This window comes from Lemur catta, chromosome 10 (genome assembly GCF_020740605.2).
Source record: "Lemur catta isolate mLemCat1 chromosome 10, mLemCat1.pri, whole genome shotgun sequence".
In the NCBI taxonomy this organism is placed as follows: Eukaryota; Metazoa; Chordata; class Mammalia; order Primates; family Lemuridae; genus Lemur; species Lemur catta.
The window spans coordinates 67,551,673-67,578,141 of NC_059137.1; the positions used below are offsets into that span (position 1 = coordinate 67,551,673).

Sequence of the window (26,469 nt, forward strand, 5' to 3'; positions counted from 1 at the left end):
TGGACAGTTTTATTTTTTTGCCTAAGGTGCTGCTTTTTATTTTATTTATTTATTTTCTTGAGACTGGGTCGTGCTCTGTCACCCAGGCTGGAGTGCAGTGGCAGGATTATAGCTCACTGCAGCCTTCCTCCTGCCTCAGCCACCCAAAGTGCTGGGATTACAGGCATGAGCCACCATACCCAGCCTGCTCATGTCTTTTGATCTTAAGGCCAGTATCTGCTAGACACCAAATGGCATAATCATTATTAGAACTAAATAAGAGGTTTCAGACTTTAAGATTATTGATATATGTAATAATTACGATTCAGGACAAGTCTAAGCCTTTTTATATAAAACTTTCCCTTTCAGGTGCCTTGCTTTTGACATTTGAAAAAGAAACTCAAAGGTAAATTAAAACATTCATTACCATTCCTGGTCAGTCTCAAGTCATTCATGAACACAGTAGATACTGTGGATATGGAACTGAGATATTGGAAAAGCAAGAGGTTTTCTAAAATGATCCTGGTCAGTAATGCCAAGGAAAGAAATAAATTTTAAAAATATGTAAAATGATTTCTGTAACTCCTTAAGAAAGAAGGAATCTTGGTATTTTTATACTTAAACCCCCTTTATAGACATTTACATTTTTTTCCGGGTACTAGAAATGCAAATGGTTAAAAGATTTTGTCCCCTTCTTCAAGCTGTGCAAGGCCTGAATGAAAGACGTTCTTTTCTTTATTCTGGGCTCAGAGGGATTAAACTTCTTATTCAAGACAAAAGTAAAGCAGATGGAGTTAAGATTCAAATGCAAATTAACGGATTCCAAGACCTTGTTTTCCTACTCTCTCACTGTGATTTCTCAGGATTGTTATTATTCAGTCAAAAAGTCTTTGTCCCCTCTTCTCCTGAACCTAATGCTTCATTAATTTTTACAAATGTCACCTGTCTTGTATGTGGAAGCTGTCTACTGCTGATTACCGGATTTACTGCTCAGTACCAACCTGCTTTTTAATACATGTATCTGTAGAAAGACAAATAGGTTTTGCTTTTAGGTCCTGAAATGCCTAAACTGGTACCTAGAATCTTCTTTTGCCTTTTGTTTCAGGTAACTAAGCAACCTTTTTCTCCTATTAATTTAGAAGTGTGGTAGGTAGTCTAACATATGTTAGAATCTCTAGCCTGCGTCTTTTCTCTTTCTACCCATTAAAAAAAATGACCAGTAATATAATAATGTTAGCTCATGTTTAACATCATCATAGTAGTAGAAGAACAAAGGAAAAGCTGGTATAAAAAACAGCAACAGGCTACAAACAGATTGGGATTTCAGCTTAGAACTGCCCCTATGAGTTCTCTATCTCAGTGGTTCTCAACTGAGGGAGGAGGGTTAGGGGTAGATTTTGTACCCTAGAGACATTTGGCAATGTCTGGAGACATTTTTGATTGTCATGCCTAGGGTTATCAGGAAGGGGTGCTACTGACACATAGTTGAAAGAGGCTAGGGATGCTGCTAAACATCCTACAGTACACTGGATAGCCTGCCACAATAAAGAAATATCCAGCCCAACATGTCAAGAGTGTCTTGGTTGAAAAACCCAGCTCTATGTGAAGTAGATGGATACTCACAGAGCCAAGGCACTGAAACATCCTGTATCTTAGTTCAGTGGTTTTCAAACTCTTCAGCTATAGAATTCTTTAATAAAACAAAAGCTTATCAGAACTCCCATGAATACAACAGGCTAAATCAGAACTACCCTAAATGGGGAGAAGGGAGCCCAGACCTTAAATGCTGTGAGATGAATGTTCATTGATAGTAGATTTCATCATAAAAGTATTTCAAGTGAAGTGGGAGAGAACTGATATATCCTGCCTTGGAACCAACATTGCTCTACAGATGTCTAGCCTAACAGTTTCATTTCCTGTGGGTGCTCTATGCATAAAACACTATTTCTTTTTCATTAAATATTTTCATTAAACAAAGTCCTTCCTCTGGTCCTCATATCCAGGTATTTAGCACCTCCTAATTGGTAATTTTTAATTTATTGCTTCAATTTTTATTCCCACTGACTGTCCTGGTACAGCCTTTATCTCTTAATACTTAATTGCATTGAATAAATAAATTCTCTTCTCCCTTTTAAAATCATCTTTGCATCCTCATCTCACCTCTATTCAAATACCTCTGTTGGTCCAGAGTTGAATAAGCAAGTGGGCTTTTTTTTTAAAAAAAAAAGGGGCTTATTTTACATAAATTGTTTCTAGGGCTCCTGTGGTGAAGGGTGGGACTCCAGCTGCAGGAGTCAAGGTAGAGCTTTGTTTCCAGTTCTGCTTTTATCTGTACTACGTCTTCTGTAGTGGGGAGCGGGAGGGCGGAAGGCAGGTTGAGGGCTTGGTTCTCTAAACTGTAGGGGGAAAAAAAGGCGATAACCATTTGGGACAAGTTAAGATAGAGGATGAGATGTTGCTAAACAGATCATGCAACCATGTGGCTGCCTCCATAACCATGTGCTCGCTCTCTCTTTACCACAGAGCTTTTTTCTAACCAAATTAGCAAAACCAAGACCTTAAAGGTAATCTTTTATAACAAACCCCTTTCTCTTTTAACCCCTATTTTTAAAAGGAAAAAGTTCTATATCCCTAAAATTGTGCTTAATAAAGAGTACCACTGTTCTCATTTTTCAGAGAAAACAAATTAGTGTAGAGAGAGCACCAGACATATCTACCAGCCTATAGTTAAATTCATGATAGTGCCTTGTACTCATTCCTTGGCACTAGATTATTATATTTGTCTATCAGTTGGTATTCATTACGTGTATTTGTTCATTGAACAAACACTGACATAAGTCTCCTTAACCAGCTGTAATCACAATTTAGATAGGTAATATAAAAAGAAAAACCTTACACAAATTAAATTTAACAGAGTTTGATTAAGCAAAGAATGATTCAAGAATCAGGCAGCCTCCAAAACCGGAATAAGTTCAGCAACTCTGGGGCTGCGGCATGGTCAGATAACATTTATGGACAGGAAAAGGAAAGTGACTGTAAAGAAAAATGGAAGTGAGGTTCAGAAAGAGCTGGATTGCATTTGCCTTATTTGAACCTGCTTTGAACAGTTGGCTGACTGTGGTTGGCTGGCTGAGACTTGGTTACTTGTTACAAGAGTAGGTTATGATTTATTTATACATCAAGTTAGGTTATGGTTAACTATATACAGAGAAACCTTTAGGCCAAACTTAAAATATGTATGGAGGCCGCTTTAGAACCAAACTTAACAGTAGATTCCATCTGTAACCATCCAAGCTATATTTACTTTCAGTGCTTAGGAACTGAGCATACCACTCACTAGGAGATACCCGAGGAATAATATGTGCCATATGCAGTGATTGGTCTAAATTGAGTCCTTGATGGCCACATAATCTGAATTATAGCATTTGAGTGAATATCCATGATTTCAATGGCTAATTCTACACTCTGCATATTTTAAACACTTTGACTAGCCTCCATTTTGATGTATTATAAAAATCAATGAAAAGGGAAAATGACATTTTTTAAATGAATCGCTGTGTAAAAAGTTTTTGCATAATTTTCCTTCTTTAAAGGATATATATATTTCAGGACATCTGAAAATCAAATGCTTTATGGTGAAACCTTCTAATAAAACAACTGTCTAAATGCCAATAAGCATTGGTGCTTATCACAATTGATAATTGTAGTGGAAATGGTAAAGTCTTATATTTCACAATATGGGTGGAACATCCCAAATCTGAAATCCAAAGTGCTCCAAAATCTGAAAAAATTCAAAATACTTCTGGTCCCAAGCATTTAGGATAAGGGATACTCAACCAGTAATAAGATCATAGCCAGAGAAGATGCTTGATGTGGTGATATTTTCTATAGGGAAATGGCTAAAGAGTAATGAACAAGGTTGAGTGCCTTAAGGATAGACCATATGGCAGAAAGAAACAGTATAGACTATAAAAGCTCTTAGTAAATATTGGATATTTAATTTACGTGTTTAGTGCCTAAAGACTGACTTTATAGTTTTATTTTTACCACTTAAACTAATGTAGCAATTGGATTGTTTATCCAGTTGATAGATTTTCAGTCCCTTTCCCAATCTTGCCCATGTTTCAGCCATCATTTTTGTTATTAAGGTTATTAGACTAAGTGGAAATAGACAGTAAAGTTCATACCAGTTATAGCCATTACATTTTGCAAAGTTCATTGGCTAAAAGAGAAGGATTGTGATTTTTAAGCATTGAATTAAATTTTGCACCAAACTGCATGTGAGATTCTAATCAATCTCATTGAAATAAATACATTACTAGAAATAATTACATTAAATACAGTACCACACAGTGAAAATTTGATTACTTACTGCTGCAAAGAATGTAATAAATTAGGAAGAAAAAAATTTGTTTTAAAATACAACAGGAGAAAGGGATCTTTAGTGATTAAATCTTCATTATCAGCCTATTCCTCTCTCTAAATGCATATAGATGCGTATGTACCTGTGTGTAGTTTATTTGGAAATTCAGGTAAGTTTGTGATGGCAGAGGTTATTACGATGAAGATAGTCAGACAATATATGCTATCTGCCAGAATCCATGCACAATTAAAAGATAGTAAAGACTTCAACTGTGGTTCAGGTCTTTTTCTTCTCCTTCCTGCTTCCATCCTCCATAAACGTGGTAAAGATCTGCTATAAACAGGTGAGGAAGCTCTGCAGTCTAGTGCTTGTCTTCCCCCCTCATAATACAGCATGACTTCCAAGAATAAGAATTAGGAATGGCATGGCAGAAAATATGTCTTAGATTAATAAAGTACGTTTAGTAAGGGCTGTCCTCTGGGATGTAGAAATAGCTTTGATATTATATAACCAACAACTCTTCCTGATATTTTGGAAATGCTATTTTACTTGTACTGTTTAAGCTCTGAAATGATGTATCGTTTCCAATTTGCATTTTAAGTATAAAAGGTAGAAGCCAGAACGCTAAGAAATTTCTTAAAATTAGAAATTATATTCTGTTGGTGGGAATTGTGAGAATTATTGCTGGAATTCATCAGAGAATTTTCAGGAAGCTGATGCAGTTTGTATTAATAGAAGCAGGCTAAAAGGAAAGGGAAAGATTGCAAGTACTTACAGCTGGCCTTAGGAGGTTACATATAGCCAGATTTAACTTTAACCCTAGAGCTTAATGAGTTTTTCTGTTTTCTGATTGCATCTTAATCAAGTAGATAATTAAGATGTTTATGTTGAACTTAACATTTTCAAAGCTCTGTCCCATACATTGGATTCTAATAATAACTCTGTAGAGGTAGGAACTGCCGATAAGAAAGTGAGTGGTCTCAGAAAAATTAAGTGACTTACCCTTTCACAGCTATTAAGTAGCAGATTCAAAATTAGAATCCAGATTTTTTTTCATAATCTCTCATTCCTGGCTTTTATATTAATGTCACATCCCTAAGGTTTGACACAAAGCCATCCACCACTTAAACAATTCCTATATCTTAAATTAACCAAAACAAAGTTTTTACTTGAAGAATGAAAATATACGTGTTAGAAAACCTTGTCTTCTATAACCAAGTTTTCTGTAACCTACAAGAGCCACAAAATTGGACTGGATTTGAAAGATAATTTACTATAATTCATTTGTTTTATTAGAAACAAAATTATCTATAGGGAAGAGTCCAGGGTAATGATGGGGAATATTACCCCAAGCATAACTCTTAATTTCTGAACATAAAAAAGTTTGCTAGGGATGATAGATAAGGAATTTGGTTCAATTTGCAATTATTTTAAATAGCATCCTCAACGTACAAGGCACTGTGCTGTATATTACAGAAGATACCAAGATGAATCTCTGACACCCAGAAATTTATAGTCTATTAGGAGAGATGAGTCCACAGATAACACTTGGGCAGGTTACAAGAAGTGCTAGCTATAATAAGTAAAAGGGGAAAGAGACCCAGAGGATATAGATGAGACTGCAGAGGAGTAATAAAGTGAAAACAAGAGAGATAGGTCTAGAAAAGACATAAATTAAAGGTTTAAAAAGTGGTATAATTAATGTTTATAGGAAACCTTGTGAGGAGGGTACCAGGGAGTAGAGGGAAGATGAACAAGAATCCTCTGTTTCCTTTCATGGACAATACAGATAATCACAAGCTGTCTTTAAATGTCTTTTGGTTCCACTTAAGTTGTCATTTGTTCATTCATTTGCTGTAGTTAGTTTTTCTTTCCTCTCATTACATAACCTTTGGTGGTCCATGAACATTAGTCAAAGTTGCCTATCCAAAGGAGGTTTTGGTCTCTTTCAAATATATATTAATACATTTAATGAAGAGAAAACAAGACTTGGAATTTTGGTTTAGTGTCTGGATTTCTAGCCTTAAAAAACTGGCTTTTTGTTGTTCTTTTATCAAACAAAAGTAAACTGTCATATTCTACAGTTTTATCGGTCCCTCCATGAGTACCAGTGTGTGGCTATGCACAGTGACCTCTTTGCCTGTTCTTTTCAGTTGCAGTATTTCTTATAATAGTCCGAGGCTCTGAAGGTTAATCAGTGATAAGAGAATTGTGTCACCACATTCCAGAAGTATTAAAATGTCCTACAGTGGAGTTTTAGTCCTAGATAGCTCTTCACATCACATTGTAGTATATGGTGACTATAAACTGTGGCTTTATTCTTGCTTAAGGACCTTGGTCTTAATATTTTTGAAGGTGAAAGTTGAGTTTTTGTTGCTTCCATCAATTGTTCCACCAGTGCATGAAGACTACTTTTGGACATTGACTGGTGCAGCAAGCTTTGATTTAAAATTGGCTGCCGTGAAGTATTGAATAATTTTTATTTTCTTTTATTTTCTAAACTATTTTTGATCACGTGAATATTTTGTACTCTTTTAAGAATTATTCTAATCCAGTCTTCTATCACAATAAGACAAGGTAGTATAACCACTCCATTTACTTTCAAACACATAATCCAGGGACACAAGGAAGTGAATTTTAATTTCTTATACTCAGGGTACTTGAAATGTGAGAATGTTGTCTTGTTTCCTTAAAAGGGTTTTATAAATAGCATATGATGTAATCCCATAGCATGGTTTTGGAATCTTCCTATGCGGAACATAGATTACTTAGAGCCACTGTAGGAAATGTGACTTTATGAAACTCTATCAATGTTGAGTTTCTGTTATTTATACACCAAGGGTGGAGTACCACAGCTCACTGTTTACGAAAGCACCTAGTCATCATGTATGTGAGATTACTACGCGTGGAGCTGAATTATGGTAAAGGTTAAAGTGTAATAACCAGAAAGTAAAGGCAGTGCCAGAAAAGTTATAGCAGAGTAAAATAAAGCCTTTTATCTCTAGCAAATACTTACCTGTTTTATGTCAGTCCCAGCAGAAGACCCTAAGAGGGTAGAAGAGAAATTTTTATCTCCCTTACACAAATCTTCCAAATATTGGTATGTTTAATTACATAAAAATTTAATGTTGCTATCACAACAGCATCATCAAAAAGTGTTAAGGGTTTTCTGATGATTAACTGAGTTTGTAGAGATGATGAAAACAGTGGTGACTATTAATAGTATAATTGGGTGCCACTGTCTTTGTTCATGCTAAGGTGCCAGCACTTTTAGTACCCATTATAAAGAATGAGACTCAGAGAAGTTAAGGTGACTTTCAAAAGATTCTAAGGCAAGGACAGGTCAAGGCTGGGCTAGAATCTAGGTCTCTAGTTTACCAATTCAGCCTTCTTTTCCCACTATTTTATTTTCAAAATATTTTCCAATGCTTACAGTGATTCATTGAAGACTTCTGATTCTATCCGTGATTTTCATCCTTAAATATATAGTGAACGTTTATTATCTTTTAATTAGTTGTCCTTTCTTTTTGTGTTTTTCATTGTTGAAAATAAATATGGTAGCATTTTTTAAGTGTGTTGCTGTCTCCTTTATCAGTAAACATGGAAACATAATGACCTGTGTTTTTATTTGACAACCATTTCCACTAAAATGATTAGTTGAGGTATATACACAGCCAAGAGTGCTTGATTGGTTGTTTCTGGGAATTGTATTAAACCAAAGCTATCATTATTGTAACATCTCTGAAGTTTTCTTATCAATGGACTTATAAATATTTAAGATGTAGCCATTTTCAGGGGAAATTAGGACAAGTTTATATTTAGGTGAATTTAAAGTTTTTCCATACCACTGTAAGGAAAAAGTTTGAATTTTTCCCCTGAGGGTTCAATACTTTGAGTCTATAAAACAAACTGATAATACACAGAGTAACGGGAAAAAAAGGCATACAAATTTGAATACGTGCACATATATGCGTGGGAGCCATATAAAATATAGAAGAAACGTAAAGGCAAGATGGTTGATGCTTTTATACCACTTTAAGGTTACAAAAAGAATAGGGGACTCAGCATGGCAGAGCAGGTTATGGTGGTGAGAGGTTCTGAGGGGAAGAAGAGGAGAAATCTGCCTGACAAAGGAGGTCCGGTTTATGCAGATGAAACCTCACAGGTAGCAGCCCCGCTGAGCCTGTGATTAACGTTTCTGTCAGACCTTTAAAGGTGTCAGACTCCCAGTTAATGTTAATCTTTCCTGGATCCGGACTAGGGGGGCTTCTGAGAAAGCCTGTTTGCATCTGTTGTTTACTTCACTTTATTTCCTCTACAGTTGCAAATCTCCCTCACAAAAGACAGCTTTGCAGGGCTACTTCTGTTTGCCTGCTTTCTGAACTGCCATCTCAAAATATGTCAAAGAAGTATATTTTGGGGTGAAATATTTTTATTTCCTTCACTATGAATTTTATAAGAAAAAATACACCCAAGAGTGATTAAAGAATATATAGATATTTTTAAAGGTGTTTGAAGATACTTCATAAGTTTTATGGCAACTTGGAATGCACATCTCATCATTAAAATAATATCTAAATCATTCTCATACTTAAGGTCAAGATTCTTTGGATTGATAAATGTAGTATTAAGGTGAAAAAAATGCAGAACCTATTGCTTCCAGACCTCCTTTCACTCCAATCCCCATCAGGGCATAAAGCCTGGATTCAGAGTTTTAAAAACGAAGGCACACTAAGATGCCACTTTTGTGACAGAGAAACTAGAAGGTTGTAGAGTTCCAATATTTGTATAGTTCACATTTTCATAAATATATTTTACATTTATAAAAAGGAAAAATGTCATTTTAAGTGCATATATGTGTGTATCCTTGCCCTGCTATAGGAAAGGTATATTTATATTCAGAGCTACTAGCCTAACAAAACTTAATTGATTTTCAGAAGAATTTAAATTTGAAAAGAGTGTAATTGCTTTCAGCAGTAGAATTCTTTATGTTCTCCAATTGTCCATTATAGTCTCAACCAGCAACAGCAACACTGGAACGCCCCTACTTGAATATCAAGGCAGTATTACTTTGATGTAGGTCAAGAGTTCTCAAATGATTGTGTGCATAAGAATTTCTAGAGGAGTTTAACTGACAGATTCTTGAGACTCATCCCCCAAATTCTGGTTATGTAAATAATGTGTGAATCTGAGGAATCTGCATTTTAATAAGCTATGCAGGTGTTTGACTCTTAATTAAGAATCATTGTTCTTTTGACTAGGTGGGCTAGAGAATGCAGAATCAGGATCTTTTGACTCTAGATTCCAAAACAAGGTATCCCATGTTAAGCCTACTTTACATGTAAATGTTAACACCAACAGTTCTGTGAATACAGTTTTATCTGTACATTAGCAGTTTGAATACTTTAGGATTTGTTTACCCCAGGGGTCTAGATTTGAACAAAATATTCATAGAAATGAAAACATATTCTAATTTCCTTGAAGACTCAGGTGAACATAATCAAGACAGACATTCTTTATCATTATTTTAAAACTTTAAAGCATTGAAGCTGAAAAGCATTGTCAAAATTTTCCTAATCCATTTGGATTATTGGAACTTTACTTGCATGTATTCTAATGGTATAAACATTTAAATCTTTTTATTGCAGAGTAATTAAGTAGAGCATTTTGGAATGCTAAAACACAAACACAAACATATCAAAAAAATTTTGGTAACTATTTTCACTTTGATCAGATATCAGAGAGGTTTGGGGAGTTTTTTTAATTCTAATTTATTTTTCCCAGTCAGGGCTCTTGAGGTATAATTTACATACAGTAAAATTCACCCTTTGTAGTATACAGTTTTATGAGTTTTGACAAATGTGTACAGTTGTGAGACCAACATCACAATCAAGATATAGAACATTTCCATTACCCCAAATGTTCCTTCATGTCACTCTGTAGTCACTCCTCCCCCATCCCAGCCCCTATCAAACACTGATCTGTTTTCTTTCCCTATACTTTTGCTTTTTCCAGAATGTCATCTATATGCAATCATAGAGTATGTAGTGTTTTGGTTCTGGCTTCTTTAGCTTAACATAATGAATTTGAGATCATCCCTGTTGTGTGAATCAGTAGTTAAGGCCATTTTATTGCTGAGTAGTATTTCATTGTAAGGATGTACCACACATCATTCATCCACTCACTAGTTGATGGACATTTAGGTTTTGCTAGTTTTGAGCAATTATGAATTATGCTGCCATAAACATTCATGTACAGTATTTTGTGTGAACATGTTTTCATCTTTATTGAGTAAATATCTAGCAGTGAGATTTCTGGGTTATATGCTAAGACTGTTTATAGAAGACTTACAAGCTGTTTTCCAAAGTGATTGTACCTTGGGCATTCTTACCAGCAGTGTATGGAAGTTTCAGATGTTCTGCATCCTCAGCAACACTTAAGATTGTAAAGCTTCTATTTTTTGTTTTCAGGTTTTCATTTTGTTCTATTTTAGCCATAAATGAATAGAGATATCTCATTGTAACTTTAATTTGCATTTCTCTGACCAGTGATGGTAAGCATCTTTTAATGTGCTCATTTTGCATCCCTATTTCTTCTTTCGTGACATCTCTGTTCAGATTTTTAGCTCATATTTTTTGTTTTGTTTTGTTTTCTTATTATTGAGTTTAAAATATTTTGTATATTATGGGTACAAATCAAATATATGTTTTGCAAATGTTTTCTGCCAACCTGTGGCTTGTTTTTTCATTCCCTTATAGTGTTTTGGAAGAGGAGAAATTTTTTGTTTTGATGAAGGTCCATCTAATAAATAATGATTTATTTATTTATTTAAATAATCGAGCTCACTGCCCAATGCACACAGAAGCCATTACTATGTGGCACTTGCTTTTGAGAACAGAAAGACGTTACTGCAAACACAGACAGCAAGGAGACAGGAGTGGCCTCAAATCTGTCTCCCCAGTTTGGGATCTGGGGCAAGTTTATGGGCTCCCAGGGCAAGGGAAAAGATTTGGCTTGGCCGGGATCTGATTAGAGGGCTTCAAATTTGACCACTTACAGTAAGGAATGTGGAGGCAGATTTTAGTCCCAGATCTTCCAGGTCAGGGACCTCTTGCTTCTGAAGAAGTTCCAGCCTTCAGGTTCCAGTCATGTCCCAGTCTTCTTGATTCTGAGGGGGTAGGAATTGTTGGCTCTGGGTGTTGTTAGAGATCAAAGCTTTTTCTACTGTGTATGCCCAGGCTACATGACTCACAGTTTTTCTCTGTTGTGCCTACAAGGTAACTCAACATTTTATTATCAACAGACTAGGCCCAGTTTGGGCTGGTCCCTTGGTTATACATGGATCATGGTTTTGTTATTGTAATAAGAAATCTTTGCCTAGCTGAGGGTCACAAATAGTTATCTCCTATATTTTCTTCTAGAATTTGTATAATTCTTGGTTTTATATTTGAGTTTATAATTCATTTTCTGTTAATTTTAGGGATACCCAGTTGTTCCAACATCACTTGTTGAAAAGACTAGCTTTTCTCTATTCAATTACCTTTAAGCTGTCTTGAAAATCAGTTGGTTATATATGTGTGGGTCTATTTCTGGACTCTTCTGTTCCATTGATCTTTCTGTCCCTTCACCAATACCACACTACCTTGATTTCTGCAGTTCTGTGGTAAGTATTGAAATCAATTCATGAGAATCCTCCAACCTTGTTTTTCTTTTTCAAAATTGTTCTGGCTCCTACACTGTCTTTACTTTTTCTTATAACTTTTAGAATCAGCTTGTCAATTTGTACAGAAAGCCATTGGTCATTGCTAGAAACAGAAATATAGTTTATTTTTGTTTACTGACCCTATATATTGTGACTTTATTAAACTTGCTTTTTATTTCTAGTACTTTTTTTGTAGATTCTGTAGGATTATCTGCATAGACAATGATTTTTTTTCCTAAATAAAGGCAGTTTTATTTATTCTTTCCAACCTGTGTGACCTTTTCTTTTCCTGGTTTTATTGTACTGCTTAGGACCGCCAATATGATGCTGAAAAGGAGTGGTGAGGGCAGGTATTCTTGCCCTGTTCCTGATTTTATGGGGAAGGTGTTCAGTTTCTTGTCATTAAGTATGATGATGTTAGCTGTAGTTTCTTTGTAGATACCTTTTATTAAATTGAGTATATTTCTTTCAATTCATAGTTTACTGAGAGTTGTTATATATAATAAATAGATGTCAAATTTTGTTAAAAGCTTTTTTCACGTCTTTTGAGATTCATTGTATGGTTTTTCTTCCTTAGAACATTGCTTTGTGAATTTCATTTACTGATTTTTGTATATTGAAACAGCTTTGTATTCTCAGAATAAATCCCACTTGGCTAAGAAATTTATATATATTTCTAGATTTTTATACATTACTAGATTTGATTTGCTAAAATTTTATGATAGATTTTTACATCTATGTTACTAGAGATACTGGTCTGTAGTTTGTCTTTTTTTTAATCTTGGTATTAGGGCCTCATCAAATAAGGTGTAAAATGGTCCTCCCTATTAGATTTTCAGGAAGGGTTAGTGTAGAATTAGTATTATTTCTTAAATTTTTGACAGAATTCATCAGTGAAGCCATTTGGGCCTGGAGTTTTCATGGTTTTTAAACTATGATTAAATTTTTCTTTAATAGGGTAGTATTTATGTTATCTATTTCTTCTTGAATGGGTTTTGGTATTCTATCTTTCAAAAAATGTGTCCATTTCAACAGAGTTGTTGGATATATGTACATAGAGTTGATGATTAAAGCTTCTCTTCTTCACTTGATGTTAGCCAAAGGCTAAGGCCAAGTGAGAAGCGATAAAATTGTCTTAGTATTTTAATGTCTGTTTAAACTAGAATGCTGTCTCTCTTTTATTCCTGCTGTTGGTTATTTATGTCCTCTCTTTTTATCTGGATCAGTTTGGCCATGTGTTTATTAATTATATTGATCTTGTCAAAGAGCCTGCTTTTGGTTTCATTGATTTTTCTCTATTTTCCTGTTTTCAGTATCATTCATCTCTGTTCTTATCATTATTGCTCCCTTCGTTTTCTTTACTTTCAGTTTAATTTACTCTTCTTTTTCTACTTTCTAAAGGTGGAAGTTTAGGTAATTTTTCTTGTTTAATGCAATTTTTAATTATATAAATTTCCTGAGGACTTATTTAGCTTCATTTTGTAAATTTTGAGATATTTTCATTGTCGTTCAAAATATTTTCTAATTTCTTGCAAATTCCTTGTTTGACCTATAAGTTATCTAGAAGTGTTTTGTTTAATCTCTAAATATTTGGACATTTTCCAGATATTTTTCTGTTACTAATTTTTAGTTCATTTCAGTGTGTCAAGAAGATATATCCTTTATATAAATTTCAGGTTATTGGGTTTTTCTTTTCTTTTTTCCCTTTTTTTTTTTTTTTTTTTTAATTTGTGGAAGTTGATCATATGACCCAGAATAGTCTAATAGTCTGTCTTGGAGAATGTTCTATCTGTATTTGAAGAGAATGTATTGCTCTTGTTGTATGGAGTGTTCTGTAAATGTCAATTTAGTTGATTGGTAATCTTCATATAGTGTGAGTACTTCACAATCCTTATAGTATACTTCCAGTTGTACCCTGCTAATTTTGTATTATTGCTGTTATACATTTTACTTTTTACATATTTTGTAAATTCATAATACTTCTACTATTTTGGCTTTAGGCTATCAATTCTATACTGTTGATCTGTACATTTATCCTTAAATCAGTACTACACAGTCTGGATTACTATAGGTTTGTAGTATGTTTTGAAATGAGGGGGTCTGGATCCTCCCATTTTATTCTTCCTTTTCAAGATTGTTTTGGCTATCCTGGGTCCCTAGAATTTGTGTATGAACTTTAGGGTCAGCTTGCTAATTTCTGCAAAAAATTATCAGCTGAAATTTTAATAGAGAGTGCATGGAATCTGTAGGTCAGTGGGGGGAGTATTGCTGTCTTACAATATTGTCTTCCAATCCATAAGCATGGCATATCTTTCCTTATAGTTAGGTCTTTAGTTTCTCTCAAGAGGTGTTATAGTTTTCAGTGTATTGGTCTTTCACTTCTTTTGTTGAGTCTACTCCTAAATATTTTATTCTTTTTTGGATTCTATTTTGGTAGTATATAGAAATACAATTGATGTTTGTATATTGATCTTGTTTTAACACATTTTTACATTTCAGTGTCATACACTTTAACAGAGCTCTAAGAAAGTAGGTAAATATCCAGTACTGTTATTTTGCAACTGTAAACTTTTATCTCGAAATGCTATCTAACTAATTTTTAAAGGGACGTAAGACAAATATCTGAGTTTAAAATCTAGGAGTTTTGATTTTTAGGCTTTTTATATATGCATTTAGTCACACCCTTTATCAAACAAGTCTTAAGTAATTAGTAAAAATTAATATTTAATTTTCTTTTTCACTTTTAGTGTCAAATGTTTACAAAAGACAGTGAAAGATTCTTATCACATAATGTGCAGACCATGTGCCTGTGAACTTGAAGTTTGCGCAAAATGTGGAAAGAAAGAAGACATTGTTATTCCGTGAGTATTTCCTTTTATGTTTGGATTTTACTCTTAGTAATTGATATATGAATTTTCTTTTAATGAGATGTTCAGTAACTCTTAGTCTTAAGTTGCAGTATATCTGAAATGTAGACTTTTTTCTAACAGGAAAAAGTCATAATTATTTGTTAAATTTTTCTATCATTATAATAAAACTTTATATTTTTGAGAAAATAAAATATCCATGAGGTTCACATTCATTACAAAAGAATTACTTGTTATTGTGACTGTCACACTAGAAAAAAACATTTTTCCTTGGGGTCACAGTGTTTTATTACTAAAATAGAATAAAAACTTCTAAAACAAAATGATCCTTTCTAATTTAATGAAAAAAATTTAATTAAAAATGAAATTTATTGACTTCTATTCATTTAATCCATGTTTTTAGAATTCAATAGCAGATATTAATTCTAACAATAAGAATATCAACAAGTAAGATTTTCACAAACCAACTGCAGGGTTTTGCCCAGGTTTTGCTTCTTGAGGCCCTGGGCTCAAAACTAACGTGAGTTAAATACAACTCACATGGCAGTTAATGTGTTAATGTACACATGTATTAATTACTTTGAGCCTACTTTAGTGACAATAGTATTATAATTGGTTGGATCTTGAGATAGTGTTCAAAGATTTTTTTCTCTATACTTACTTCATTAGGCTCCTGTTAATGGAGAAATATAGTGTGGTAAAAGTCTTTTCAATCTACATAGTTAAGTAATGAGAACTTGGGAAGTAATTAGAAGGTTTGTTTGTTTGTTTGTTTTTCCATCTGTAGGTTCAATGAAGAACCAGATAAAACAGAAAATATTGGAAATAATCAAAGTTCCAACCATAGAAGAAACTGCAGAAGAAATGAAGAAAGTGATGATGATTTAGATTTTGATATTGATTTAGAGGACACAAAAGATATCAAGTGAATTAATATCACTATTTTAAAAGTCAGTTTGAGAAAGTGAAATTCTGACCAACTTTTGACTTTTGAGTATTTCACAAGTACTGCAAAATCCTAATAATACAATCAGAAAAAGCTATAAAAAATAGGCAAAATTTATACATGAACAATATAAATTGTGTGCGATATTTGAATAATTATAAAACTTTCAGCCAGAGTTTTCTTATAACAAATTTTTAAGTTGCATATGCTAGAATATCTGCCAAAATGAATATTGCAGTTCATGGGAATTATTTAGAAGTATGTATCACCTAATATCAAACTAAGCAAGATTCAGGATGGATGGTTATATGAGAGCTATCTCATGTAAAAATAAGATGACATTATTATATTGCCAGCCTCAAAAATTAGTCCTTGGTAAATACCTTTTGATAGAGTGTTCTCAAGTAAACAACTCACATAACAAAAGTCCCCTTACTTATATGTGTTTGTTATGCAGCAGAAGCATTTTATTTTTTATAATAATGTTTAACAAGTGTATTGCAATTTTTCTTTAAAAGTATTTTTATATACCATATTGCATTGTTTTTGCCCTTTTTCCTTTTGTAAAATATGCATACAGAAAAATTGCATAGAATGTATATGTATAGTTTCATAAATAATTATAAAGGAAATTTTGTTCATTTACACCCACATACAGAAACTGCCTGCACCAGAAATCCTCCGAAGGCTCACTCTCAGCAAAAGTTCATCCTTCTTCCCAGAGTTGCCACTCTTCTGAATTTTGCTAATTGTTTTCTTTATTTTTTTACCAACTTTGTTTATATTCCTAAATAATATCAATTATCTTTCTCTGCTTTTGGAACCCTTTCCTACTTTTTTATTTTGAGAAATCTCAAACCTACAGAAAAGTAGCAAAATAATTCAGTGAACTTTTGCATATTGTTCACCTAGATTTTCAGTTGTTAACATTTTACCACGTTTTCTTTATATCTGAATAGATGGATATACATGTATATTTTATTTGCTGAATCATTGGAAAATAAGTGGCAAGCACTGGTTTTTAAACTTTGTATGAACAAATTTATACTATACATGCTATTTTGTGTCTCCTTTTTTCATTGTTATAAAATTTGTGGGATTGATCCATGATGCAAGAGCTGTAATTTGTTCATTTTACATTACTGTGTATTACTGTGAACAATTCCATGTATTTACATACCATAGTTTATTTTTTCTAATGTTGAGAGACATTTGAGTTATCTCAAATTTTTCTTATTGCAAACAATACTGATATGAACATTGTTATATGTGCCTGTTGGTACACATGTGTGCATTTCTGTGAGGTATATTGCAGTGGGAAAGGGAATCAGGTATATGTATCTTCAGTTTTACTATATATTAATAATATGAAACTATTTTTCCAGAGGTACTTTTTCCCTTCCTCATAGCAATGTTTTAGGGTTTTAGTGCTTTTCTTTTTTTTTTTTTTTTTTTTTGGAGACAGTGTCTCACTTTTTTGCCTGGGCTAGAGTGAGTGCCGTGGCATCAGCCTAGCTCACAGCAACCTCAAACTCCTGGGCTTAAGCGATCCTACTGCCTCAGCCTCCCGAGTAGCTGGGACTACAGGCATGCGCCACCATGCCAGGCTAATTTTTGCTATATATATTTTAGTTGGCCAAATAATTTCTTTCTATTTTTTTAGTAGAGACGGGGTCTCGCTCTTGCTCAGGCTGGTCTCGAACTCCTGACCTTGAGCGATCCACCCGCCTCGGCCTCCCAGAGTGCTAGGATTACAGGCGTGAGCCACCGCGCCCGGCCAGTGCTTTTCATTCTTTCTAACACTTCGTTGGTATCTGACAGTAAGATTCCTGCCAATGTGATATGTGTGCAACAGTAGCTCTGTCTTATTAATTTATATTTCTCTAATTACAATAGGCTTGAGCCCCTTTTTATGTTTATTGAGTATTTTATTTTTGGTAATAGATGATATTAAGGAATAATTTTTGTTAAGTGTAACAGTTTTTTTTTTAGAAATGCATACTGAAATATTTAGGGGTGTAACGTCAATTTACTTTAAAATATTTTAGCATAAAAAAGTAAAGACACAGATAACATTTCAGTGACATCAAAAAATTTTTACCTAGGAATAAATCAAAAAGTGAAGAACTCTGTCAACAAAAATATAAAATCTTATCAAGACATTAAAGGAAACAGACAAAAATAAATAGAAATATTCATGATATGGAAGTCTCAATATTCTAAGCTTACAGTTTTACAGATTTGTCTCCCATATATTTGTGTGGCTTTTCTTTTGACATATAAATTTATTTTCTGGACTATTTAAATTTTGTGATTAAAGAACCAACTAAGGTGTTATTAGAGCCAGCATAAATTGTTACCCATGTGAATGAAAGAGTTGTAATTCCACAGATTACTGGGAGAGAAATTTAACAAAGAGCATCACCTAGTGACATATATTAATAGTTGCATTTTATTTTTTAATGCTAAGAAAGATTGCTTTGAGTTTTTTAAAGCAGGTTTTATTGTATTTAATTCATTTATATTTCTTTAGAAATTATCCTTTCTAATTTAAAAACTATGTTTTATTAGAACTCAGCATGTAGAAATGAGATGAAGGCCTTGTTTTAATATAATGAATCAGTTTAATGTAGTAAATTAGTTTGTTACACTTTGATATTTGACAGGATATCAAGGCTGCATCACATACTCTAAAATACTACAGTCCTGTTAAAAAATAAATAAATAAAATAAAACAAAATATTAGAGAAGTTCCAAAATTCTGATCACAAAATTCACAAAAGAACGTTTAAGAAAATTCTTATTCCTGGAACATTATGATTCTTTTACTCTGGAATATAGCCCAGGATTTCTTTTTCCCCCAACTCCTCAGGTGATTCTGATCATCAGCTATAACAGATACAATTAGTTGCATATGGCAAAAAGCCATTCCCTTCCCACTTGCTGCCTTCAAGCTACCAGAATGCAGTACCCTTTTGCTCTTTCACAGCCTCTCTTGCAACCAGGAGTAGCCAATAGCCAGCCATGTGAGGGGAATCTGCTGGGAGATTCTGGGAAAGGTTTACCTGACTGGCAAAAAGAAAGCATTTTTCTACCAGGCTCTTCCTGCCTGAATATGGCTATGAAAAGACATGAAGTCTAGAGCTTGCAGCCATGGTGGGGAAACCAAATGAGTTGCAGAGACAGTGATGCAGAGCCCTGACATTGTGAAGCTGCTAAACTAATGAACCCTGGGCCCACCCACCTCTAGAATTCTTGTAAGATAAGGTGTAAGCTATTAATTACTAATCAGAAACTCTGCTACTTGCAGCCAAATGCATTCCCAGCTGATAGCTCGGCAAGTTTTGTAACCCCTGTTCTACGGAACTTATTATGTGCTGTGGCAAAAAGAAAAATTAGCATATCAAAAAATGATTAATCAGTAATGACTTAATCAGTTTGGTTGTATGCCTACCTTCTGCAAAAGAAAAAATATATTAGGCCAGGCACGGTGGCTCACGCCTGTAATCCTAGCACTCTGGGAGGCCGAGGCGGGTGGATTGCTTGAGCTCGGGAGTTCGAGACCAGCCTGAGCAAGAGCGAGACCCTGTCTCTACTAAAAATAGAAAGAAATTATCTGGCCAACTAAAATATATATATATAGAAAAAATTAGCCAGGCATGGTGGCGCATGCCTGTAGTCCCAGCTACTCGGGAGGCTGAGGCAGTAGGATTGTTTAAGCCCAGGAGTTTGAGGTTGCTGTGAGCTAGGCTGATGCCACGGCACTCACGCTAGCCTGGGCAACAAAGCGAGACTCTGTCTCAAAAATAAGTAAATAAATAAATAAATAGAAAAAATATATGTATCATATATACAAGATTGTATGTATATAAGATCTAGATCATATATTTGTATACATGTATTATTCTTATATAATACAAAAATCAAAACTCCTAGGTTTCACATTTGTGCAAAGTTACAAATATTCCATGATCCCAAACTTGGTGTCTTAAGTGAAATTTGTAACATTAACACATCCCTATTCTTTCTTTATATTCCTCTTTCTAGATCTTTTCCTTTCTTTGTAACATTAGTCCTGTACTGAAAGATTGCCCTGTCCAAAAGCTACATTTTTTAAATAAAAAGATTATAGATATCCTCCTTATAATTATGGCACTACAGTTTTTGTCACTCATTTTGTTCAGATGTGTCAGCAATGATGAATGTTGCAGGACCATTTTCCACAGTTTTTATTGGCAACCTTTGTGGAGTCAAAGGAGTATGTTGGGGTAGCTTACTCAGCTCTATACTGGTGAGTCCCACAGTTTTGTCAACCATTGTACATACGAGAAAATTATGCCTTTCCAAATCTCATACATAAGATGTTTTAAGGAATTAAAGCACCAGGCCTTCAAAAAGGTATAGATGTCACTATACAAAATTACACATATGGTTATATCTTTTATTTCTATATAATCCTAAAAATTAAAAAAAATATTGTTTTCTTACAAAGGAAATAATTTGCATTATCATAGAATGTATGGTTGGTGTTTAATTGGTACTACTAAGGAGAGTTTAAAAAATATATGGATTAGGCCAGGCACAGTGGCTCTCACCTGTAGTCCCAGCTACTTGGGAGAGCTGAGGCGGGAGAATCACTTGAGCCTAGGAGTTCAAGGCTGCAGTGAGCTATGATCATGCCACTGCACTATAGCCTGGGTGACAGGGTGAGACCGTCTCTAAAAAAAACTCAAAAAACTTGGTTTAGATGTTTCTGTAGCCTCCAGCAACATTCATTTGCAGTATATAAATTAAGTTTTAATATTAAATATATGTAAATATTTAAATATACAAAATGGACTTTTTTCATTTCTTAAAGTAAATCAAATGTCTCAATTCAACACTAGCATTAAATTATAATTAACATTTTAAAAATTATACTTTGTTCATGGATGAACTTCACAGATATGATGCATGAAAGAATCCAGACACAAGAAATTATATACTTTATGAATGCATTTTTATGAAGTTCAAAAATAATTCAAAGTAATTTATGGTAACAGGCATCAGAATAGTGGTTACCTTTGGGGACGTGGTATTGACTAGGAAAGCACATGAGGGGGGAACCTTCTGGAATTCTGGAATCATCTGTATCTTGCTCCAGGAGATAGTTACACAGGTACAGAAATATAAAATTAGTACTTAAAATTTGTTCACTTTGTCTTATGTAAATTTGTCTCAAAAATAATAATTAAAAAAATTAATGTATTATTATCAAATCCATGCCTTGAAATAAAACAACATAAATCTTGACTTAGCAGAAAGATCTCTTTGAATCCTACCCCTGCCTCTTACTAGTGCTGTGACTCTGGGCCAACATCCTGACCCTTGTGGAGTTACGTTTTATGTGCCTTCATTTGTAGTATAAGGACAGTGACTTCTACAATGTAAAGTTAGTGTGATTATTAAATATATAGAAAACTCCTGGCCTATAGTAGCTGCTGCGTTCATGATGTTTATAAATGACTACTTTATACTTTTTGGTTCAGACATTTCTTTCAAATTATCCTAAGAGGTTTTCTGGGTGTTAGAAGCAAGCAGATAAACTGGAAAGTCTTAGATGGAAAAAAAAGAAACCTTGATACAGAATTCCTATTACACTGAAAAAGAAGCAGCATACATACTCCTCCAATGAAAACATTTGTTCAGGAAATGTCAGGGTGGCTATTCACTATTTTTAATACTTACGAAGTATAGACCCATCAATAACACCAACCACAGATGTATGAGTGCAATAATAAGCTTTAGAATAAAATATTTTTGATAGTAACAACTTTACAACTGGTCCTTCATTTCTTTGTCAAAACTAAGCCTGTATTGCTAACTGATACCACACACACAACAAACTTAAGTAAAATCAAATGATCAGAAAATTTATATTTTAAAAATTACACAGTTGAACTAAAAATAGTGAATTAGAAAAGCATATTCCATTGCATTCAACTTTTATTTAAATTATAATTTGCATATTTAAGTTACAAATAACATAATGAGTATGGTGCACACTGTCTAGGGGATGGACACGCTTGAAGCTCTGATGGGGGGGGTAGGAAGTGCAATATATGTAACCTAAACTTTTGTACCCCCCATAATATGCTGACATAAAAATAAAAAATAAAATAAATTACAAATAAAACTTTTTGTATAATTCAGTATGAACTTAATCTAGTTACAAATTTATTTGTAGAATATATACTTTTTTAATTTGTAACAGTGCTTTATTTCTTTTACCATCAGGAAAAATGATGGTGTCTTGGGAACAATGACCTAAATAACTGATACAGGAAATGAATTGGCCCTGGGGAAATTGCCATAATCAGCTGAGGTTAGAAAAGATGGTCTAGTACCGGACAAAACTGACGTCCCTTCGCAGGGGATATTACAACATGTCCGCAGTCAGGAAGCATATAAGATAAAATTATTTTTAATCCATGTTATTTACACTTTCAAATAGTATACTCTGCTCAATGTTTTCTGGGGAAGTACTCTAAACAATAGGCCCAATTGTTCTGGAAAAACATAAAATTAATACAGTACAGTGTCCAGAAAGTCTGGAAACAGAATAGTATCTTTATACATTTATGATACTTCACCCAAAAACATACTGAGTGTAGTTTTTGGAAACGTAACTGAACAGTTACACACTGTTTAAAAATAAATTTCTCCTATGTTTCTCGCCTTTGCAACATGTGTGGTTGCCAGCTGACACAGGCAGGTGCAGTGTGTGGCTGCCAGTGGACAGTGACAAAAACAAGACTTACTGAAACAAATGTTTCTTAAAAATAATTTGGAAACAATTTTGGAATTCATTTCTTGGCAATGGAAATAGTTCATTTCAGATCCTATTAAGTGATTTATGGGTGGGAAGCCCTCAAATGATAGTGCTGGAAATACTTAATGATGCTAATGCTACTGTCCATAAATTTGAGAGGATATCCTACAAAGAATGAAAATCCCAGAGGAAGGAAGCCACAGTAAGGGGCAGGCTGTCTCTGTAGGGTCACAAACATTTCACATAATGCTTGCATTGTAGAAGTGTGGTGACACAAGCAGGGACAACTGAAATGGGCCCTAGGAGATAGATTGGGGACAAAACAGGAATCCACAAAACAGCTCCACAATATGCTTGGACAAGCATTCGGCCAGTCCAGTCAACCTTTCTGTATTTCTCCAGTCATAGGGGTCCTCTTTTTCTGCAATCTACTTGTCAAGTACATTTTGTGCACACACGAGACATGCTTGTAGTCCAAAAAGAAAATCATGTTCTTTCCAACTGTGAATTGCAGAGATGACTAAAAGCATCCTGGAATTGTGTTTAAAGCAGTAATTTTGCTTTTTTGTTGTTGTTGTTGAATGCTGCATTAAGAGAGTGAAAAGCTTTTAAGAAAATTTTAACTCGGGGGCCACTGTCCCTTGAGTGACCCCACCTGCATCAAGGAGCTAGTGAGGCTGCATGTGCACTTAGCATTCTTAGCAGACCGAATAATATATCTTGCATATTTATATGCTATTTTTATATGTAGTACATGTGATTAGTTAAACGCAAATTAAATTAAAGTTATTACTGAGTTCACTGTATTCCTGAAATTATGTATTTCCTCAATTTGTACTTAAGGTTTAACTATTGCAGGGCTGTGACTGTTTTTGCTGTTAAAAAGGGATTCTTGGCCTGGGAATGTTTGGGAACCACTGATAAAAGCCTCAGTCTTCATTGTGCTGTAAATTCTGTAAAATTCTATAAAAGCTTTTTCCATAATGTAGTGATAATTGTTTCTATATTTTTTAAAATGCTTTATTGAGGTATAATTTACATGCCATAAAACTCACTCGTTTTAAGTGTATAATTTAATGTTTGGTAAATTTACAAGCATTGTGCAGTTATCATTACAATCTATTTTTAGAACATTTCCATCACCTCAAAAAGATCCCTCATGCCCATTTGTAGTCACTCCCCACTCCCACTCCCCAGCCCCGAGCAACTGATCTTTTCATGTCTATACACTTTTTATGAAATTTTCAGGAAAATGAAATTATAAAATATGTAGTCTTGCCAGGCGTGGTGGCTCACGCCTGTAATCCTAGCACTCTGGGAGGCCGAGGCGGGTGGATCGCTCAAGGTCAGGAGTTCGAGACCAGTCTGAGGAAGAGTGAGACCCCCGTCTCTACTAAAAATAGAAATAAATTATCTGGCCAACTAAAAAATATATATATATACAAAAAGTTAGCAGGGCATGGTGGCACATGCCTGTAGTCCCAGCTACTCGGGAGGCTGAGGCAGGAGGATCGCTTAAGCTCAGGAGTGTGAGGTTGCTGTGAGCTAGGCTGACACCACGGCACTCACTCTAGCCTAGGCAACAAAGCGAGACTCTGTCTCAAAAAAAAAAAAAAATGTAGTCTTTGAATCTGGCTTCTTTCACCTAACATAACATTTTTGAGGTATATCTGTGTTAAAACATGTACCAATAATTCATCCTTTTTTCCTGAGTAGTATTCCATTGTATAGACATACTAATTTTGTTTACTCATTCAAATTCAGATTGTTTCCACTTTGGGCTATTATGAATAATGCTGCTGTGAACATTTGCATACAAAGTCTTTGTGTGCAAAGACATGTTTCCATTTTTCTTGGGTATATATACTGAAGAGTGAGATTGCTGGATTGTATGGTAAATTTATGTTTTAATTTTTAAGAAACTACCAAACTGTTTTCCAAAGTGTCTGCACCACTTTATAATCCTACCAGCTTTGTGTCAGGGTTCCACGCTGAGGAGGCTCCATATCTTCACCAACACTTGTAATTGCCAGTCCATTTTGATTATTGCCATTCTAGGGCGTATGTAGTCTCATTGTAGTTTGAATTTGTATATTCCTGACTCATGATGTTGACTCAGCATCTTTTTATATGTTTATTAGCCAATCCTATATCTTCTTTGGTGAAATGTCTATTCAGATAGTTTGCTCATTTTAAAAATTGGCTTGTTTTCTTATTGAGTTGTGAGAGTTCTTTATGTATTAGATACAGATCTTTTATCAGATATGACTTGGAAATATTTTTTTCCCAGTCTGTGATTTATTATGTATCAATTCTAAAATACCCTTCCCATTAAGAAACTAACAAAGTGGATAATAATCCCTCCAACTAGTGATGGAGGTTAGGAGTCCTGAAGCCTGAGTTGACTGCCCCTCCCAGCTACATGCAGCATCATTTACGAAAATTTTAGAGCAGCCACTGTGTGTGCAGTTTTGATGGTTTATAGAGTTTTAGAATTGGAAAATGTGTAGTGAGCGCACTGCCTCAATAGATAGATTAATATGAACTTTTAAGAATTATTGTTGGCTGGGTGTAGTAGCTCACGCTAATCCTAGCACACTGGGAGGCCAAGGTGGGAGGATCGCTTGAGGTCAGGAGTTCGAGACCAGCCTGAGCAAGAGCAAGACCCTGTCTCTACTGAAAATAGAAAGAAATTAGATGGGTAACTAAAATAAAAAATAAAAAAAAATAGCTGGGTGTGGTGGTGCATGCCGGTGTTCCCAGCTACTTGGGAGGCTCAGGCAGGAGGATCACTTGAGCTCAGGAGTTTGAGGTTGCTGTGAGTTAGACTGACACTATAGCACTCTAGCCCTGGTCACAGAGCAAGACTCTGTCTCAAAAAAAAAAAAAAAAAATTTTTTTTGTTGTCTTCTGTGGTGGGTATACTGTGGGCAATGTCCAACATGACTCTGGGGAGGAAAAGGGAGTGGCATCCCTGGAGAATATGAAGAAATGGCTTTCATTATCTTTAAGTCAAAGCAAGATGCCAGTAATTGATTTTTTTGTTTTTTTTTTGTTTTTTTTTGAGACAGAGTCTCACTCTGTTGCCTGGGCTAGAGTGAGTGCCATGGCATCAGCCTAGCTCACAGCAACCTCAGACTCCTGGGCTTAAGCGATCCTACTGCCTCAGCCTCCCGAGTAGCTGGGACTACAGGCATGAGCCACCATGCCCGGCTAATTTTTTTGTATATATATTTTTAGTTGGCCAGATAATTTCTTTCTATTTTTAGTAGAGACGGGGTCTCACTCTTGCTCAGGCTGGTCTCGAACTCCTGACCTCGAGCGATCCACCCGCCTCGGCCTCCCAGAGCTAGGATTACAGGCGTGAGCCACCGCGCCCGGCCAGATGCCAGTAATTGAAAGTGTGTTGTGATAAGCGGACGTAAATTCCGGTCTCTTCAGTTAGGGGAAAGGCCAGAGTCCACCCCAGATGCAGGGAAAAGAAAGAAGGTCTCGGGATTAATGACTGTGTTGATGATTATCTGCTAACATAGTACAATGGGTGAATAATCAAAGTGACCTAAGGCAGGTCCTAGGTCCAAGGGAAGGGGGAGTCGATTTCACAAATACTGCCCAGCTATATGAAGTTAAATTTAACAATGCTTATTTAGGTTATAGGAAATTGTACTTTGTTCTAACTGATACTATCTACTTCTGTAAACCTGCTTGCTTTTTACTCAATTGTTTAAAATAGTTAATCAGATAGGAAAATTGTTGCCTAAGATGTCCCAAGGTATATATGTTTAGTGTTCCACATGGTGC

At 34.7% G+C, this 26,469-nt stretch overlaps 1 protein-coding gene across 1 annotated transcript in view; it reads left to right on the top strand.

Annotated features, from left to right (window-relative positions):
- C10H9orf85 (chromosome 10 C9orf85 homolog) overlaps positions 1 to 16,351 on the top strand; it is a 49,833-nt gene extending 33,482 nt beyond the window's left edge. Inside the window, exons 3-4 of the mRNA XM_045563007.1 lie at positions 14,792 to 14,905; positions 15,699 to 16,351. Coding sequence (XP_045418963.1) covers positions 14,792 to 14,905; positions 15,699 to 15,840 — 256 coding nt within the window. The 3' untranslated portion in view covers positions 15,841 to 16,351. The remainder of the gene's footprint in view (positions 1 to 14,791; positions 14,906 to 15,698) is intronic.
- Positions 16,352 to 26,469: the final 10,118 nt, after the last annotated feature.